This window comes from Seriola lalandi, unplaced genomic scaffold (genome assembly GCF_002814215.2).
Source record: "Seriola lalandi dorsalis isolate HSWRI2012SDOR001 ecotype SW California unplaced genomic scaffold, Sedor1 jcf7180002054554, whole genome shotgun sequence".
NCBI lineage: Eukaryota > Metazoa > Chordata > Actinopteri > Carangiformes > Carangidae > Seriola > Seriola lalandi.
This window is the reverse complement of record NW_019525107.1, coordinates 2,261,243-2,281,599: the sequence shown is the minus strand read 5'-3', so window position 1 is coordinate 2,281,599 and position 20,357 is coordinate 2,261,243. Positions and strand designations below refer to the sequence as shown.

At 42.8% G+C, this 20,357-nt stretch overlaps 2 protein-coding genes across 3 annotated transcripts in view; both read right to left on the bottom strand.

Moving 5' to 3' along the window:
• The window catches only part of lamb2 (laminin, beta 2 (laminin S)), a 44,170-nt gene extending 32,553 nt beyond the window's left edge, over positions 1-11,617 (bottom strand). For both annotated transcript variants that reach the window (XM_087176455.1, XM_023415564.2), the window contains exons 1-2: positions 11,496-11,617; positions 10,951-11,017 (exon numbers count right to left, since the gene is read on the bottom strand). In XM_087176455.1, the coding sequence (XP_087032581.1) occupies positions 10,951-10,981 (31 nt within the window). In that variant the 5' untranslated portion in view covers positions 10,982-11,017; positions 11,496-11,617. The remainder of the gene's footprint in view (positions 1-10,950; positions 11,018-11,495) is intronic.
• A 2,736-nt stretch (positions 11,618-14,353) lies between these two features.
• Positions 14,354-20,357, bottom strand: part of lamb2l (laminin, beta 2-like) — a 36,985-nt gene continuing 30,981 nt past the window's right edge. The window contains 10 exon segments of the mRNA XM_087176454.1: positions 14,354-15,099; positions 15,781-15,946; positions 16,078-16,254; positions 16,497-16,638; positions 16,990-17,197; positions 17,346-17,490; positions 17,599-17,814; positions 19,021-19,268; positions 19,395-19,579; positions 19,664-20,036. Coding sequence (XP_087032580.1) covers positions 14,963-15,099; positions 15,781-15,946; positions 16,078-16,254; positions 16,497-16,638; positions 16,990-17,197; positions 17,346-17,490; positions 17,599-17,814; positions 19,021-19,268; positions 19,395-19,579; positions 19,664-20,036 — 1,997 coding nt within the window. The 3' untranslated portion in view covers positions 14,354-14,962.

Below are 20,357 nucleotides of genomic sequence, written 5' to 3'. Positions count from 1 at the left end.
TTGGGGGGGGGGGGGGGGGGGGTTCTCAGCTCACATAATACTGCTGTTCAACCAGCCATTAGCCTGTAACAGCAGGCTATGCACTGTCACCCTGCACCATATTGTGCACTATTCAGCTTGCTTAGCCTCTTGTAGCCACACATCACATTAAGGCTTATTATTGTGCGGCTCTGAATATCACATGGCTGACAATCTTCATATAAACACTACAAAGACAGCTTTTTTCATACACAGCATCACTGTGGCAGCAGTCGTGCTGTTTAAGCCGCCAAGCAGGTGACACACTGTCCACTGTTGTTAACCTATTCTAGACTAACAGATAAAAAAAGGCATGATATCATTATGCTCATTCCAAAGGACAGTGAAATCTGACTCTAAGCCAGAAGGTCTTCCACATGAGGCAATGCTGTAACCGTCAGGGGCAGTGATACAAAGTGCAGCCTGCAGGGCATCCCAGCTTCATTTCCACAAATGAATTCCACCCCTGCTCCCTGCCCCCCAGGTGTGCTCTGCTTTTATTCCTGGCTTTCATCCCTGCCCTTTGATTCCAGCTCCGCTTCTGACCAGTCTCAATAAACAGAAAGTACAGTACACAAGAACGTTTTTAAAAAGTTCCTCAGTTGCCAGCACATGACAGAAATTTGCTTTTATTTTCACCTCCGTCTAAAAGAAGTCAACAGTGTGTGATACAGTAAAGGAAAAAGCCTCACTACCATACAACAAGGAAAACAGACTCTTCACTGGGAGAGATGGAGACTCCTACAGGCCAAACTGTGTAGATTGCACTAGATGATTTTTCACATTTTCACACGTCAATTATTTGCAGACGGGAGATAAACTACAGGAAACTGAATATAACAAATGCACATACTAACATGTGGGTCAAGAGGAGTCAGTAGATTGCTTAATAAGTATGAAAATGATATGACTGTAATGTGATGTCAGTCATTTGCTATGGGCTGCTCAGTCACCAGAACCCAAACAGTGATTTTCCCATCATATCAAAGCACAGCAGGTCAGTCAAACTTCTGTTTTCTCATATGCAGTGTACAGTGGCCTATACTAAGAGAAATACTTACTGTATACTGTGAATATACTAGAGTGAGTGTATCATTATCTAACTTACAAGGGAACAGGTTACATAAACTTAAAAAAGGCTAAATATATTAGTATTATATCAGTATGAACACACTGTTTGAAAATACAAATCTTAAACCATGAATCTAACTTTTGTGCTGCTTGTTCAAGTAACTCATTATGTGCGGTACGTCTGTAGTACACATCTCAACGCTGTAATGTTACTGCAAAAGAAATACACCCATCTGTATCTAATCCCACAGAGTAACTGACTCCTCCAGCTCTGTGTGTGTGTGTGTGTGTGTGTGTGTGTGTGTGTGTGTGTGTTGGGGTGGGTGGGAGTAGGGATGTGGCATCAACATGACACATTCCACTGGAACCAGCCAGCGAGACACAGTTTGCTGTCACACCTACCAGCGTAAACAATGCAGGAAACCAAGATAACCAAACAAACAGATGCACAAGAAAAGCACACACGGACAACACAGATACATATTAGCTCAGACAGGTAGCAAAGCTGGGAGAGCATGGACAAAACACACTGGCAAAAAATATTAAAATAAAAGCGCGGTCAGATCCGGTATCAACTCGCCCAGGGGGCAGTGACCAGACAAGAATAGTATCATTTTAAGTCAGGCAATGAGCTGCATACCCAACCTGAGTGAGTGCGGGACTAGAAGGCAACACAGATATTTTTAGCACCATCAGACAGCTACTTTAAAACCTGGGCAGAGAAAAGTCAACAGCCTTTTATTTTTAACTCCACTCAGCTAATTAGTTTACATTCTCCCTCTCTGTGTCTCTGTCCTCTCTTTGCTCTGCACTTAGCTGATGGATGGTCAACTCCCACAGCCAAACATCCAGCTGTTCCCCTCCCTCCTCGCCTCTTTATTAGTCTCAGCTCTCGCTTCCCACCTCTCTTCTCTTCTAATGTCCACCGCACCTCCCTCGGCAGCTCGGACTCCCCTCTCTGCCCTGCCGTTCACCTTCTTCATTTCTTTTATCCTCCCTACCTTCCTTAATCAGAGGCCCAGAGCATCGCTTATAAAAATGACTGTTGACCTTAATGTCATGCTACATATTTGTAAATAAGGACAGGAGGTGGTGCGAAAGGTGGTGACATAAGCCCACAGCTGGAGAGGGCTCACAAAAATTCCAGTATTTTAAGAGATATTAAGAAATAGTCCAGACTATGCCCAGACCTGGTCCACATGACATTCTTACTTTTAATATATGATATATCACATAATGTATTGTCTATAAGCTCGTAAACCCCTGAGTTTCTCCAGGGAGTTCTGTGAGTATTTCTTGTGGTGTCCCCCATGGTTAGGTCCTGGGCCCCATTGTTTTTTGGTTGTACATGCTGCCATTAAGCTTTGTTAAATGCAATCCATCGCTACACAGATGACACACAGCTCTATATCTCAGCTTCACCTGAGGATCTGAACCTTTTTGAACTTCTTGCAAATTGCATTTTAGTAAGTCAAAAGGACAAAACAACGATTTTGGTTACAAGGAGCGGGCAAAAAGAGACAACCTAACTTTTGAGCCAGCAAAGTCACACCATTTCTCTCATGGGACACTATTACACTCATCTCAGTTACTGTAATGCTCAGTCTTCCTGAGAACCTCATCAAACAACTCGTTCAAAACACAGCAACAAGGATTCCCCTCAAAACAGAATTGAGTGCACACATCACCTCTGTACTAACATCTACCCACTGGCTGTCTGTAACCATTAGAATGAATTGATTTGAAGGTGGAGATCCCCCTGTGAAAAAAAATGTGCAATTCTTTGCTATATTTTACCTCACCCACAGCATTTGCCATTGAATTTAAATATTTCTCTCTCTGATTTGTTTTAAATATTTTTTGTGAGAAAAACTGTATTGGATATACAGTATGTTTTTGAATATGTTCAATATGAAGAAATATAAATCTGGCTTCAGAGGGTTTGTGTTAAATATTAAATTCATAAAACCTGTTTAAATTTCTATTTGAAAACCATTCTATTAAAAAATATATTATATTAAAAATAATATTGTTTCTTGGCTTGACATGGACTTTGACTCTTCCTCAGCTGTTTCTGAGTTTGTCACTGACCGCCCGCCTGGCTCTCCAGCAGACAGAGAGGGTTTAAGTGAGTGAGGCCAGACGCTGGCCATTACACAGGCTGTTATATTAACAAGGCATGGCACTGGGAGGCAGCTGGTCTCGCTGGAGGAGACGTTCACATTCCTGGCCCATCCTGGAGATGTCTGAATCACTCCATGTTGGAGAGGAAATATGAAACAAGGCATCATGAGCAACAGGTGGACAGTGGAGAAGCGGAGCTGGATGAAAAACCTGCACATGCCTGCAGTTACTGAAGATTTACTCACATTCTCACAGAGATGAATGTGAAACAGCCTTTTTAACTGTCTCTCTGTCCTCTGCCAGTTTGTATCCTCCAATAGTAAATTTGTAAGATATAGTTTTTAAAAAAGTTCTTCGTTATCTGCTCTAATGAGAGAATTATCCTTAAATGCTGCTGATGGCGCCACTACAAACAATCACATAACAGTGCAGCCGCAGCACCTAAAGCTTACAACGTGCAGCGGGACTTTAAAGATTACGATGATCATATCTGTAAAATCCTCCTCTGAAGCCAGCTATCGGCCACAGTCTCTGCCACACCGCCTGAAGCTGAGTAACCAAATAAGAGGCACACATGGTGGGCAGATGTTGGGTGCAGCCCGTCGGTCAACCGGCTTATCCATCAGTTACTCAGCCGTGGAGAGTGAGTTGCTGTGGGTTTGGTTAGTGATTGCAGTCGCTGTGTGTTTGCCCTGGTGCTCAGCAGCTGCTCTGGGAGACACAGAGTGCAGATGTGTTCGCTGTAGGTGCTAATCAGAGTCTGTGATGAGGAAAATCTGGTTTCACTTAGAGGGAAAACTACAGCACACTTGGGACGTGGTATTAGTCGAGGCATGTATTTAGTGTGTTGCATGTGTGCTTCAGTGACCTTTTGTAAACCTTACAATAATCTGGCTAATTATTGTGTGTATATGTGCCTAATTACAAATACATGTGCCTGTGTTTTGTATACTGTCGACTGCATACTGAGTATTTGTGTTCTTCTGCTCATGAGCGTATGTGGAACTATCAGTGGGCTCAATAATATAATTATAGTGTGTCTGACAATTAAATGGTGAAATTGCTTTCCTGTGTTAGAGAGAGGAGGGAAACCTCAGTGTGGCCAGAGGCACAGCTCAGATACTCGGTATATGAGTATAATTTGGAGGACACAGGGCAGTGTGTGTGTGTGTGTGTGTGTGGTCATTTTTTAGATTTAAAGTGACATCGATGACCTTATGTTTCCCCAGAGACAGGTGAGAGAGATGTTTTTATTTATGCTGTTCTACTCTTTTACTATCTGCTCTGGGTTTTTTTTTATTTTTCTGTGAACCAAGTTAAGTTTAGTGTGCTATACAAATAAAAGTTATTATTATTATTATTATCATAACAATGTTTGAAACAATTTTGAGCCTATCTTTCCCACATTTGCAGGTAACTGTTTCTGTGTATCATGAAAATCAATGAGCAGACTCTTTTAGCATTTGCTAATGCTGCATGATCCATCATATCTGCATATATTTTTGTCAGTGTTACATCATCGTATTGCAGTACGTAACAACAATCTAACTTTGACAGAAAGCAAAGGGGAAGTTCTCAGATATTGGATGTTCTTTTAAAAGTTGATTTACTGGTGACAGTGAGTATATATATAACCCTGCTTCTGCAGACAGTTGTATAATGTCTTCTAGAGGAGCTTTGACATGTTTGAGAAAAGTACTTAAGACATCATTTGAGCTTGAAGACTAAAATGTTTGAAGAGAAAGCTTGTGTTACTAACTGGGCTGCAGTGCAAGCCAAAGAACATCTAATAAAAGTAAATAAAACGCTATCAAGTTTCTTGATAGGAAATGCTGTCCTGATATATTTTCAGCTCTGCTCTTTTTTAAATCTGTTGCTCCAGAGTCCAACAACTTTATGGCAGTGTAATACTAAACTGCCAAAGCACCTCTTTCATGTTGACGTGTTCCCTCTGATGGATACAGAACTACAAAAGCAAGTTTCTACTTGATTTTACCGTAATTTGGAATTAAATGGAAACCAGTGGCCTCAAATGCCTCGGACGGAAAAGGAAATTAATTTAAATGTCTAAAACACAATGTAAAATGGTCTTAATTATAAGAATAACACAGAGGTCGAACAACACCAGAAATTTGCAGGTTTAGTGTGAATATGAGTCAACTGGATTAACATGAACAGCTAGAACCATGTTTACCTCAAGGCCCATATACACACTCTACAGTGCAGATATGTATCATCAAACAACAGAAACAGTGTATGTATGTATATATGTAGTGTTACCCTTAAAGCCAGGCTCATCACAAAACACACGGACTTATCACACACACGGCACGTGATGCTATATCCGGAAAAGGCTTCTGTTTAATTCTCATGTCAATGTCAAACACAGTGACCTGGAACTCAGACATGAGGCAGCTGGGCTACGTTTACAAGCCACAAGGTTTTATTGGACTTAGTGTGTGTGTGTGTGTGTGTGTGTGTGTGTGTGTAATTACAGGGCTACAAGATGAAATCACTACACATTGTTGGTAGAGGTCAGCCTGTTTAACTTGACGACAAAATCTGAATATAAAATATTTCAAGGAAATAAGGATCAAATTAACTACATTATTCCCTTCATCCTCTTTCCTTCCTTCCATCCTTCCTTCCTTCCATCCTTCCTTCCCTATCCCCTCTTCCACCCTGACATGCAGCAGTATCACACTCTAATTGCTGCTTGTCTGCTATTAGATAATTAGAGGTGTGGAGGTGTCTGAGAGAGCGTTTTAATGACGCTGCACAACACGATCTGTTATTAGCCTGGTGTCAGACTGAGCCTGTGGCCTGCAGCTATGAAAGAATCAAAAAATAAAACGCCAGAGGCGAAGACGGAGGACATGACAGAGAGACGGTTCTCTGCAGCAAGTCTTTGACACTGCAGCACAGCACACCGTTAATGTTAGTTATTCATATCACGACTGCTTTTCTTTGCTTTTTGTCTTTCCCTCCTCTACGCTCTCTTCTCCTGATGTGGGTTTACATTGTCTTAGAGCCCCACTTTGACCCTCTGAGCACATGGAGAGCACTGATTATATACAACTGCCATTCATTTGCATATAGGCTTGTCTGTGGTTCCCCAACAGTGGAACAAGCTACTAGATGCTGTCGGTGCAGACCAGGGCCGTCCCTCTCTATCTTCAGACTCATCTCTTCTGAGAGCATGTCCTCTCCTAACACCTCTAACATCCTCACACAATGCACTTCTTTACCTGGTCTCCTTGCACTTATTGAAAAGATGTAGTGCTTGGTGCTTACACCAAGGTCTCCTGCTGCACTGAAGCTCCTCACTTGTAAGTGGATAAAAGCATCTTCAGGAGATATTGTGATTTATTAAGCAGCTGCCATTTCACATTTTGGCGGATCATAGCAGGAAAAGCTCAGGTGTTATAATACCATCAGCAAGGGCTCTGTTTTACTGTTTAATTTAAGTGTCACAATAAGTCATAACGAGTCAAATGGCAGCACTTTTTTTTTTTTTACTGAAATATCAGAAAATCTCTGTTTTCTTGTCATATTTTTGTTGTTTCCAGTGCACTGACTGTGACAGTAAGAAAACTGAAGCTGAAGCAGCCGAACAGAATTCAGCCAACATTCATTTTAATATTTACACCTTTGATTTTCCTTCACCGACATGCCTGTGAAAAAGTCTATGGTGGTTGTTTCCAGCTTCTTGGGAGTTTGTCTGTGTAATGTTGGCTAATTAAAGCTTATGGTGAACAGTGCAGTTCCCACTAACATTTACAGTCAGTTCGCTGGTCACTGTCACTACAGTGTCTCCTGTGGTTTACCTGTTCACCTCCACACTGTGAGCACACCGCTGTACCAGCCACACACCCCATTGTTTCTAATGTGACTGGCTCCATTTCCTATTCCTCCTCCCTGCCCCTTCATCCTGCCCCTCAAGTTCTCCTCCTCCTCCTCCTTTATCTCCACCTCCTCCTTTCATCCAGAAAAAGGCGCTGCCAACAGGACGGGGAAACCTAACGCACCGTCCTTTCATATAAACAAACCTGTTCCCCTCTCCCTCCCCAGCCCTTCTCCCTCATCCTAAAGTCTCTCTCCCCCTCTTTTCTCTTTGTCCTGATTCTATACAACCCCCCCTTCTAATTTTTTAGCCTCTCTCTCTCTCTCTCTCTCTCTCTCTCTCTCTCTCTCTCTCTCTCTCTCTCTCTCTCTCTCTCTCTCTCGTGCTGGTGGTTAGTAGGCTTTACCGCACCATTGTTCTGGTATCTGCACATTTCCGGAGGCTGTAGCTTACAAAGGCTTCGGGAACACACTGTCTCACTCCCATTGCCTAATACTGGCTCTCACCTGCCCACACACACACACACATACACACACACACACACACACACACACACACACACACACACACATCTGAGGAGGATGTCAGTAGTTCAACAAAACTCCTACATTCCGACACAACACACACATACACAAACCTGTGAGAGAGATGAATTAAGGAGGATTTACTTTGCATCATGAAGCAAACCCGGATCCTCTTTCAAGTTTTCTTTCCTTTCCTTCCTTCTTCCCTTCCTCCCCCCAGTTCCTTCTTTCCTTTAGATTAATGAGTTGGTCCCTCCCTCAGCTGAACACAATCACGCCACTTCATTAAAAGTACATAAAGCACGAAAGTACGAAAACGCAATGTCTTCATGGTACTTTTGCTAAAACAACAGGTATAATGCTCTTTAGTCTGATACATTTTTAGTTAAAATTACAAGAGAATTTCTGCAGATGCACATGTGCACACACACACACACACACACACACACAAGACCATTTTCCTGCAGGTCCTCCTTCCACCCCCACCCCCAGAGCAGAAGAAAAGAAGAAGAAAGTGAAAAGAAAAAGACAGGAGTGGAGGCACTGCTGGTTCTTTTGTCACTGTGATCAGCTTGAGGCCTTTCACCCTCTCCCTGTTTCTCTCTCTGTCACTCACACACACACACACACACACACACACACACACACACCAATTAACCCCGTCTCTGACCCGGGGGTTTGGCTTGACCTTGCAGCGCGTCCTCAGAGGCGTCAGGACTCTGAACAGACAGCTCCCTATCTCTGTAATGACAGTGTGCGAGGTTTATAGACACACACTTCACGTCAGACACACACTTGTTCACCTTTCCGCTCTAACACACATCCTCTTCTCCTGTTTCCTCCTCTATTTTTCCTCTAACACACTCTCAGCTGATCCCATCTCTCTGTAGCTCTTTTGTACTTGTTTCCTTTCAAGAAAATCCTCCACCACCACTCCTGAATGTTCTTCTACATCTCCGACCTTTGACCCTCTAACTCTGAGACTCGGCTTCTATGGTAAATACTTGAATGAATGAGCTTCTGCTTTCAACGCTGAGGTGCCAGATCACATAAAACCAGAAACGGGTGATTCATTTTAGATGGACGGAAATTTTCATGCAAGCTCTGACATGGGACACGGATGCAACTAAAAACAAACACACAAACAAAATCTGCAGATGATGCTCTCCTCGACTACTTGGTGGAAACCTGAATGTATTTTGAGATACTTGTATAAACCTCTTGATCTTTCATCCATTCAGTTTTTTTATTTTTAAAGTGGTTGGACCATTCTTAAAGGATAGCTACAATCATTTTTCAAGCCTCGTCTTGAAACATGTCTCATATGCCCATATCTACATGGAAACAGATTCCTTGTATTCATTCTGGATGCAAAGTGATTTCAAAACAAATGTTGGGGACCTCATTTTCGATCCACTGAAGAAATTGCTTTTTTTTTTGTATAGATGATTTTTAGGTTTTTTGCCTTAATTTGACGGTCAGTATAGAGAGAGAGAGGAAACATCTAAGGAGACATCTAAGAGCTCTGTCCGTAGAGAAATTCACACAGCCTGTATTCAGAAACTGAGCCTTAAATCGAGCCGTCAGGACTTCTGCAACTTTGTGATGTCACAACAAAGCAGTCACCGCTCTCTGCCATGCCCCAAGCCCCGCCCACCTGGACCCACCACCCAACCTTGCAGGATTTGGTTTCTCTAAGTGTTCAACTGAAATCTGCTATTTTTATCCGGTCACTCAGAAATGATGGTTTTTGGTTCTTAACAAACAAACAAACAAACAAACAAACATATCTTCTTATGGATCAACACTTCAAATAAAACAGGGGAAAAGGTGTAAAATGTGGGACCTTTAAGAAATCTGATGCCTGAGCAACTGAAAACCTGATTTTAAGCCACATTTCTCTAAAGCATAAATCATTCATGACTAAACACGCAGCAACCACAGCTAACTTTATCTTTATGTATTATTTAGTCCCTGCATGTCATTACCTCGCAACCTGTCATGGATGCTGTGTGTGTCCTGAAAAGTCCCAGCGAGCTTTGTCAGGCCTCACAGAGAGCTGCAGTGTTGATCAGCGCTGATGTCTGAGGCGACCCCGGGTGCCAACAGCAGCCACTAATAGACTTTAACTGGAGCGACGAGCCCATTGTCTTCCAGCTCCAGGGAACAATGCATGAGGATGCGTTTTATTGAAGGTTATTACTCAGATTAATCTTTAGCTCACTGAGAGCACTGAGTGGTGAAGGTGTCAGAGAGAAACACGGATGAAAAAAAAACTTCTCTGAACTTTTCACTGTTGTTTTCTGGCTTTAAATGAGATTTTTTTTTAAAAATACAACGTATCTGGTGAAAAGTGTGTGTTTGGTTCAAATCGGTGCATTTCTCAGACTTCATTTATCTCTCACACACACACACACTGACATTCATACATGTACATGCAGCACTGGACACACACGCATCCCAGAAGCTTCTTGTGCAGTGCTGTAGGTAGGTGTGGAGTGGGTGTCTCTATTTGCGGACTCAGCTGGGCTGTTTTAGGAGGACCATAAACAGAGCGACACCACCCACAGAGAGAGAGAGAGAGAGAGAGAGAGAGACAGAGAGAGACAGACAGACAGGGAAAGACAGGGATGACCCCAGAGACCAGGAGGGCACCGGGGGCCCTAAAAAAGAAACATCAGCTATCTTATCTCTGTGCAGGGGGGGATGCAGGGGCCGACTCTCCCATCAGCCCTCACATCTACATGTTCAGGCTACTGCTGCTTCTACCTGAGCGTTCACTTGCTTTGTGTTAAACTGACTGCATGGGTGGTGTATTCACAGAGATGTTACAGCAAAATATACAAGAATAAATCTCCTATTTTTAATTGTTCTTTTGATCTTGACTTGTTTTCTTCACTATGGAGGAGTTAAAAAGATGAAACTGTAAAACGGGCACAGTTTTGTGTGTGTGTGTGGGGGGGGCACATGGCGATTTTGATTCAGATTTGCTTAGATAATGGAGGTGAACAGATTTTTCTTTTAAACAGCTTTTACACTGCAAACATATGAATTTTAAAGTAGCTCATTCCCTTTTTTTATCTTCAAAACAAGTGAAAGTTCTGCCAGTGGGCTGAAATAATATTCTCACTAAATTGGATCCTCTGGGGCAAGATCTTGAAATCACTGCTAACAACAAAAGTCTGCACTTGACTTCAGCCAACATAACTTAACATGAATGTATAAGCTCCATATGTTCCAGAGACTAATAGGATGAAGCCCAGTGACCTGGAGACACTTCATACACCTCCACTGAATGACTTCTGAGGATTTGTTGTGGAGCAGAAAACAGGGATTGACTTCAAAGCGCTCGGTGTACAGTCTACTTACCACAGAGGAGCGTTAGCAGTGAGGCTCGCATCTCTGAGCGCACATCAACCCCGGGGCTGCAGGAAACCTGTGGCATCAAACAGAGGGAGTCCAAGTCAACACAGCGAGATCGACCTACGCAATATAACCTACTCCGCAGAGCACTGCAGAGAGCACCGCCGTCACTGGGGTTTTTAAAGTTGGATGCGAGTGAAACAGTGATGGGAAAGGCAAAGCTACAGAACATGAAGTCGACACCAGAAAAGCGCTAACTCTGGGTGAAGTTTGCCTGTTGCATTTTCTCACTGGAGGTCTCAACTGAAAGACACCCGGGGAAAGTTTGAGAGAAATTTTCACAAATCACAAATTTTCAAAAAATCACATTCAGTTCTGACGATGTAAATCTCCACGACAGTTTTGGTGAAATCTCCCGGTTAATTAAAAAGACATCACTCCCCTCAGATGAGACTCGTTGAGGCAAAATTTTTTACAAGTTCTCCAGCGTGTTCCTCTGTCTGGTTGTGTTTTTCCCTTAAAAAATAAATAAAAATAAAAAAGTCACTCACCGTGTCGGTCCTGTTTCAGATGTTCGCTCCTGTGTTGTGTTTGAAACAGTCAGTCAGACTCTCCTGGTCCACTTGCTGCGGAGCTGCCGGACAGAAGGGAAGCTGAGCAGCGTTTCCCAGCTCCTGCGTCTCTCCGTTGGAAACCCCGCGCCGGAGTTTCGGACCGGAGCGGAGCCTGGGAGGCGGGCTCGTTGTCCCGGAGGTCGCCGGTTCGATTCCCATTTTGGGCGCATGAAATATGAAGGTCTTTTTTTTTTTAATTCAACTTTTTTTCCCCATGAACCTGTACTAAACAGTGGAGATGTCCATTTACAATACACGTGCACTTAGTCTGCATATATTTATCTCCATTAAACATCTCTTTTTATGGGCAAGAGCGATATGTAGCCTAGGCTCAAAAGAAATGTACAGGTTACAGATAGCCTACTCTGAACATGAAAAACTTTGAATAAATATTTTGAATAAACATTATAATAATTTAAAAAAAAAACCTAATGCTCAAATAAAAAAAACAACAACAATATATAGAGAGAGTTCAGTCAGTCAGTCAGTCAGTTTGAGGATCTATATCAGACTTAATCATCTGTGTTTTGGTGCAACAACACAATAATAACATACACTATACAGTTCAATCTGCACACGCACTCAATGTCCTCAATGTTACTGTGCTTAAATTAGTTAAATCCTGATTACCATTATTGGCACTATCACCCTAGATTTGCCCCATTAGTCACTGTGTTGTCAATAAAAAAAACATCTAAGATGTCCTAAAAATTACTAACATAATAATTTCAAGAAATATACAGACAATTTATTATCAGAAACCAACACACCACAACTCAAAACGCCCCCTGGGATACTAAACACTAGAGCAAACCAGCAGGGGGTCAATAAGCAGTGATGATATGAACAGACATTGTTTCGTGTAAAGTTTTAAACTAAATTTTTGATTTGAAAAATGGATTCCTCCACAAACCCACTGCATGTTTTCCGACGAGCCCCTGCCTGTGCACCGTGCAGCTCTGACCTGCAACAGGAATGCGCGCTCCCTGCTGTACGGATTAGATTCCCTTTGATTGCACCCAGAACAGCCCGTGCCCGCGCACAGATCTCAGCTCCCCTCAGCTCTCTGCTCTCTCTTTCTCTCTCTCTCTCTCCCTAAACATCAGCTTCATCCAACAGGTGGTCGGGACGGTTTCTCTTAGGACTAACAGCAAGGCACAAATCTCAAGTCTATTATCAGAAAAAGAGATCATCATGTAGTTTATGTTTGAGCCAATGAATTCATCAGGTGTACAGGTGTTCACTCTCTAACACAGGTGTCTGAGCCTCACTGCTACACAGACTGTTCTCCAGGACAAAGCCTGCTGTAAATCTCTGTCATATTACACATTCCCTGTGCTGCCGGAGGACAGCCTCTCTTTGTTAGAGCCCGGGATCCAGTGCCAGAACCCTACGGAGAACAGCGCAGCTCCTTGAGAACAGCAGAGGAATGAGTGCAAGTAGACACAGATCAGCACCACGCCATAGAAAAGAGCCTGTGGTTGAACAGAGCTCACGGTCGACATGTTAAGCCATGATTTTTTTTTTTCCCTCCTTTAGGGACCCTGAACACCCACACAGGTGGTTCACAGGTGTGGAGGAGAAACATGGGGTCACCAACCTGCACAGAGTGATGGAAGTTATTTCTACTCACTGTGTGTATTTTTACTCCACTAAATTTATTTCACAACTAAAGTTACTTTCCAGATTAAGATCCAACACAAAGACACATATGATAAGATTATAAAATACAATAGATTGTTAAAGATTAAACCTGTGGTTCCAAACTTTCCGACAAAATAAACAGTGTCTACTTTGGGCCCTTCATCACATTTCAGACATCTGTGAGACGTCAGCTGTTCCACCAGGGTGATTTATTAAGATGGTTTTGTTGAAATAACAATTTGAGGCACAAACATGTAAAATTATCTGATATTTCCCAACAAATAAAAGTACAGAAATATAAATATGTGTATCAGAATTTTTTGGTTTTCATCTCATGTTAATCAGAAACTCCCCAACTATATGAAGTAGTTTACATTAGCGCTGTATCCACCAGCTACAACAGCAGAATTATTTTTATGTATTGATACATCACTATTACATTTACTCATTTGGCAGATGCTTTTATCTAAAGCAACATCACTGAAGCTTCAGTGCAGTAACAGGTCAAGTAAAGAAGTGGAGTGAGTGTGCTTGTTAAGTGCTAGGTTGCCGTAAAATACTACGATAGCTCTTTATATTTGTCACAGTAAAACCAAAGATGGGGCTGATTGTTTCTGAAATGCTGTTTGGTGCAGAGCAGGTAGTGTACAGTGGGTTTTCCCTGCAGACGGAGCGGTGAGAGTGAACCACAACAGTACAAGTACAGTACATTTACACACAGCCTTGAGTTAGGAGAAAACACCTCAGTAGGTTTGTTACAGGCTTTTAATGGGCCTTTTCCACTGCTGACAGTTTGACTTGTCATAGTGGGAAAAGCACAGGTGTTCTTTTCTATTAAGGGTCCATTAAGAATCAGCATACACACCAGCAGGGCCCTGGACTGGCTTAGCTAAAGGGAACATAATCATAATTTTTAGTATTAATAACACATTTGCTAGAAGGATGACGTCAAAATGTGTGCAGTGAACAGCTGACAGGAGGGAGGTAAAGAGAGCAGGGATGGAAGCCGAACAAAGAGAGAACACTGACTTGCTGTGTATACGCCTCCCCCTAGTGGCAAAGGATTGAAACAACATATCTACTGCAGCAAACTGGGTTTCGTAAATGTTGGACACACATTATCTCACAAACAGGACACATGATGTCATGAATTCAAACTATATCAAATTTATTGTCTCCATTGTCTTGCTTACAGGAATAATCGTTTATGCATTTAGATGTTTTTAATCAAGAGCCTCATTTGTAATAAAAAATAAACACAAAATTTAATTTGAAAAATCAATCTTTTCAATGTATTTCTTAATAGGAATGTCATATTGTAAATACCATAATAATGTGGTCAAAAACACACAAAATCTTGAAATCATTTTTGGTCAAAATAACTTTCTGATAACATACTCTGATATATTTCTTCTGTTTATTATTCATGAAATCAATGACCGTGGCCTATACAATGAAACAAATACTCTCCACAGGTCGTCCACCTGTTGTAATAGCTTAAAGACATAAACACCACACAGGTTAGTGTCGATATCTAGGAGTCAAAAAGTGGTACAGTACATGGACAGAGGAAGGGTCTTTCTGTGATATAACACTTAACAGGTAAAATGTGTAAAAGTTGAAATACCAGTGACAGAGCGGAGGCACCAGAGCAGGGTTTTATTCTCATGGGTGATGTAGTTTTCTGTCCCGGGCGCAGCATCAGTCGCACTCCGCTCTGGACTACAGCAGCGAATGGTAAACAGGGAACAGTAACATCCTCACACACAGTTGCTGTACTTCTGCACTTGTTCCCGTATCTCGTCCCGCACCACGGTGGCGTTTTCTTTCAGCTCGTCCAGCTCCGTGCGCTGCCTCTGCATCCGCCGCTCGTTACTCTTGAACCTTTTCTCCAGTTCTGCAGCGACAGAGAGAGGCAGAGCTCAACATGGGTAAATCTACAGAAATCTTGCCTTGATCAGGGTGGTGTCTGAGATCGTTCCAGGTTTCCTTAGTGAACCAGAAACAATATGAAGCGACCTGAAACGGTCTCAGACACAATCCTACTGACGGCTGTTCAGCCAGACACTCATATGATATAATAATCACGATATGCCAGTGGTGCCACGATATTAAAAACGATATTATTATTAAAAATATGCTGAAATGTCTATTAGCACTTCCTGTTTGCAGTGTACCAACGCAGCTCTCACTGGATTACTCCAACAACAAACTTCCTGTTGTTTTCCCAACACCAGCGTACACCTGTCCCAGTTACACCTCACTCTCTCTCCCTCCTCACTTCCCCTTCACCTCAAAGACTGAAAACCTCCCAACCTGACAGAGGTTAAGGTAGCAGTTAAAAATATTTTAAGGATACTGACGACAAAATAACAATTTATTCCACTTTCTGCTCTTAAAAACCTGACAGATATCACCGTGTTCTCACAGCACATCCTTTACAAAACAGTAGTTTCATTACGCTACGTTATTCCTCACAGGCAAATCATGCTAAAACGTGCAGAACGGCCCAAACGCGCTGTACTCAGCCCACATAATGAAACGATATTTAACGCAGAGAGCAGCTTCATGTTCTCACTCTGCAGTTGTGTGATCCCTTTGTTGGCTTTATTCAAGAGGTCGTCTGCCTCCTTCTTTATATCCATTGCCCTCTGGTTGATGCTGTCCAGACCTCCAGCCTCTCCACCCAGAGAGTCCACCTTATCCTGCAGCTCACGGTAACGTTTCTCTGTGTCGTTGAGGCTCTGGGAGTCAACACGATAATGTTACTTATGACTCTTAAGACAATACTTTCATAAGATTTTGTGACAGAAACATGACATATTATTTTTTCAAAACAAAAGCACAAACACAAACTGGCTGCCCACATGCGTACCTCCTGCAGTGAGGATGCTAGGTCAGTGGCGTTGTTAGCCAGTGCTTTGGCGTCCTTTGCCATCTGTCTGTTCTGCTCCGTCTTGTTCCTCAGAGCCTCGACCCCCATGGAGAGGTTGTTTAAACGCATCATGACGTCCATCTGCTTATCCTCCAGCTGCCTCAGCCTCTCCTCCACCTAGGAGGAAATGAGACATTAAAGAGCGTCCAATGAAGTGTGCAAAGGAAGTGATGTGGGAGAATATAATATTCCATGTTGGAAAGAAAGAGCAGCACTTAAAATAAAATACTCTATGGGAAGCTGGTCTACTTCTCTGTTAATCAGCAAAGGAAGTAGAGCAGTGAAATTTGCAACTTCACACTGTGCAGCTAAGTAGTTCTCATATACAAAGACACAGTCACTGTTCAGACATGCTGTACCTCAGCGGTGGCGTTCCTTGTGCTGTTGAGGTTAATGTGGGCCTCCTTCAGAGCTGTCCTCGCCCTCTCTATGGCGTCCTCTGACATGTTCAAAGCCTGCTTTGTGTTGATGGCTGTGTCCTTTACTCCCTCTGCTCGCCTCCTGCACAAAGACACCGCACAGAAAATGTCTTTACTGTAGTCAGGAACAGGACTGATTATTGAACCATAATGGATAGGCAATTATAGCAGTTCAAGCTTTCATTGCATTTCATTTTCATTGACCTTTTAAATCTGTAGAATAGAAGACCAAGTGGTGGAAAGAAGGGAAAGGTGATTTGTTGTTTGGAGTCTGGGTGTGTGACGCCACCAACTACAGCCAAACTACAGCTGTGCAAATTATGGCTTCTGTATCTCCTGTATCTTTTATGGCCTGACTGAACTGTGGAGTTTGTATGGCGCAGTGGGTTTATGGGTTCCTTTTATTTAATAGTGAAGCTAAATAGCTTCTTACTTGGCGTCTTTAGCTTGGTCGAGCAGCTCCTTGGCTTTGCTGATGTACTGCGAGGTTTGGTTGACGATGCCCTCGACGTTAGTGAGGTTGGACAGGCTGTCCTTTATCTGCATGATCATCTTGTCCAGGACGGTCCTGTTGACCGGCAGCGTGATCGCCAAGACCTGCAGAGCCACCTTCTCTATGCTCTCTGGATCTGCTCCCTCCTCTGGACAGCAGGGACGACAGAGGGACAGTTAAACACCACAACATACTTTCTCCTGCTCCAGGTCAACTGAATCATGACTGCAACTTTAGAATTTTAGAGTTAACTTCATTTAGGGCAAAGATTACCAGTGAAAACATCACCAACGCACCAGTGAGAAAGTCTCTGATCTTCTTAATGAAATCTTTGAGCTTCTTGTTGTTGTTTTCGAAGTTGTCCTTCTTTTTCCTGGCTTTCTCTAGCGTTTTCATCGCCTGCTTCTTCACATCCTGTGTCAGAGAGTCTATTTCCTGGAGCTAGATACAGGAAACCACAAGTCAACAGTGAAACTTTATAGTCCCAGGAGCCACCATCGCTCCAGCTCTATATTCTGCGTAAATGTTGTGTTTTAACACTTTCATCACCTTCCTGACGGCGTCCTGCAGCTCCTCGTTGGCAACGTTCAGACCGTCCGTCACATCCCTGGCGAGATTCAGCGCTGATACAGAAGCGCTCACTGTCCCGTTGCATCCCTGACCTCCACACACACGATTACCCTGATCGTCACGGCAACCGGCACCACCACATTGGCTGTCTGGGCAACTGCCATCTACGCTGGCATTGCTATGACCACCACATACCTGAAGGGAGCAATTATGCATCGTCATTCTCATTATCAATACAAAAACCAATATTCTAATAAATTTTCTTCCTCATGCTGAATCTGCAAGAATCTGTGTCAGCTACTGAAAGTAAGCTATAATTTATGAAGCTAGAAAATATAAAACATTAAGATACAAAATATGTATATAAATATTGCACCATATATGTTATATAGGAGGTGAGACAGATTTTGTATATTGTTTATTATTATCATTATTTAATTACTACATTTAATACGAAAAACAAGATCTAATTTAATTGTTTTTCTGCACAATTCAAAACAAAAATTGACAGATTTTAACTTTCACTGCTGGGTCTCCAACCTGTTATGAAGATGCAGACATTACAAATATCCAGACAAACTACCCTGAACTAAACATTGTAATGAAACTGAATCAGAAACAGATCAACAGCCGTGACAGTTTACTTTTGTATTCACTGACTCATTCATTCATGTATTCCTTGAAGATTTCCCTCCTAACAATAATCCCCATACAAACGCAAAGTGTTGTGTTGTCACCGTGTGTAATCAAGCGCTGCTGTTTTTTACCTCCTCCATCACTGATGAAGATGAGGATGACGGGTGCTAGGGCTCGTTGTCATGAGATATTCAGGGTGTCACAAATAGAAAAGTAGAAATGTCTGTCACCGAGATCTCAACTTTAATTACTAACGAAGCTGCATTTTCGACTTTTGGCCACTAGATTTCACTGTAGGACTGATTCATGAAAACTTAAAAACACTCATAAAAACACATCAGTGATGACAAAGAGAGACTTCACATGGATTTCGCTTCAGGAGACTTGAGACTCTCTATTGCCAGAGACTATTTCTGGACAGTCTCATTTATTTTGGTGATTCTTTTGATCATAGAATAAGTTTCTGTGATCGCTAATGAGCCTCACAGTCAAGACCAGTCACTGTCATGAACAGCACCCCTCCATTGATATATTTCTCTCTATATATATTAATTCAAATATTTTTCTTTGACTGTACATGGTGAGGAAACACAGTGCGATTAAGATTTTCTATTCTCCAGATTTAATTAATAAGTGAATGAACAGACGATAAATGCAGCCAGTACAAACAAGCACATCAGATTTTTTTATGGAACATTTTCAGCACCAGATTAAGACTTTACACAATGAGGGAGACAGTCACATGAATAAATAAACTCTGCCTACCTTGTGACTGAGGTGATGCACCTTCTTATCCAGGTCGTGGGCCTTGTGCTGCAGTTCGGTCAGCGATTTGTTCTGGGCGGCCAGAGCTCGGAGGAACTTGTCTTTACTGGCATTCAGCAGGTCTTCAGTGAGACCGCGGGTTTCTTTGGACTGTTCCACCGGACTGAGAGGACCGGACACCGAGGCGTTGCATTTCTCTGCAGCCTGCACTGACTCCCGATAGTATTTCTTCACTTTCTCAAACTGATCTGTGAGTGGACGGAAACACCGATGATTAATACCTAATTGTTTGTATCAGACATTTGAAGGTCAGCAGACACTGTGTTGGTGATTTAATGTTTTTCTAAGAGTCACTGGATTATTGAGTTTACTACCTGCAAATCCTGAAGTGAGGTAGTCATCCAGCAGGCGTTGTTTGTGAGCCACAGTGTTGTTGATGTCCCTCAATTCCTTCTCCAGATCATTCAGTGTGTGTCTCAGAGCCCCTTCTTTTTCTGCTGTTGTGTTTAGTTCTCGGGTGACGCCCATCAGACGCCCGTCGGTCAGGGCGATCTCAGCCCTGGAGCACATAGAGCAGGGTATTTTATATACTATTTATTTAGTTAGCCCGTGGCAGGGGAACAACACAGTGTGGTATCCTCACCTGAGGTCATCGATGCTCTGCCCAATCAGCTGGTGGATCCGGTCGCTGTCCTCCGTACTGATCAGATCCTGCACCTGCTTCAGCTTCTCTTCCAGCTCTTTGATGCGCTTGTCCCCGACTCCCGGCGTGATCCCGCTCTCCTGGATCTTCTGTAAGGTGTACTGGATGTGATCCAGGTCCCTTTTGATCTGGCACAGCGCGTCGTCCCACAGCTGGAAGCACGGGTGACACTTCACACATTTGGGGAAGACGCCGGTGAAGCCGCGAGCGCATTCGTCGCACCGCTTCCCTTCCGCTCCCTCCCGGCACTCACACGCCCCCGTTGTTCGGTCGCACTGGGCCATCTCTGAGCCCAGCGGGTGACAGTTACACTCTGAGTAGAAGAAGAGAGGGAAGAGGGTGAAGGACACAGGAGAGGAAGAGAGAGAGGAAACACAACAATAATGGTGCAGGTGAAGCATGTCTTACAGAAGCCGTTAGAAAGAGTTTTACTGCCTCAAAATGCTGTGAGCCAGATTTACTAACATTAATTAAATAGTGCATGATAATCATGTGAATTCATTTAAACAATAAGGACATGTAATAACACAGAAAGGGAACAAAATAAAAGCGATGTGAGATGATGGCACTGACACAGCTGAAGTTTCACTAACTTCAAATGTCTTGTCCAATGAAAACAGAGCGCACTTGCAGC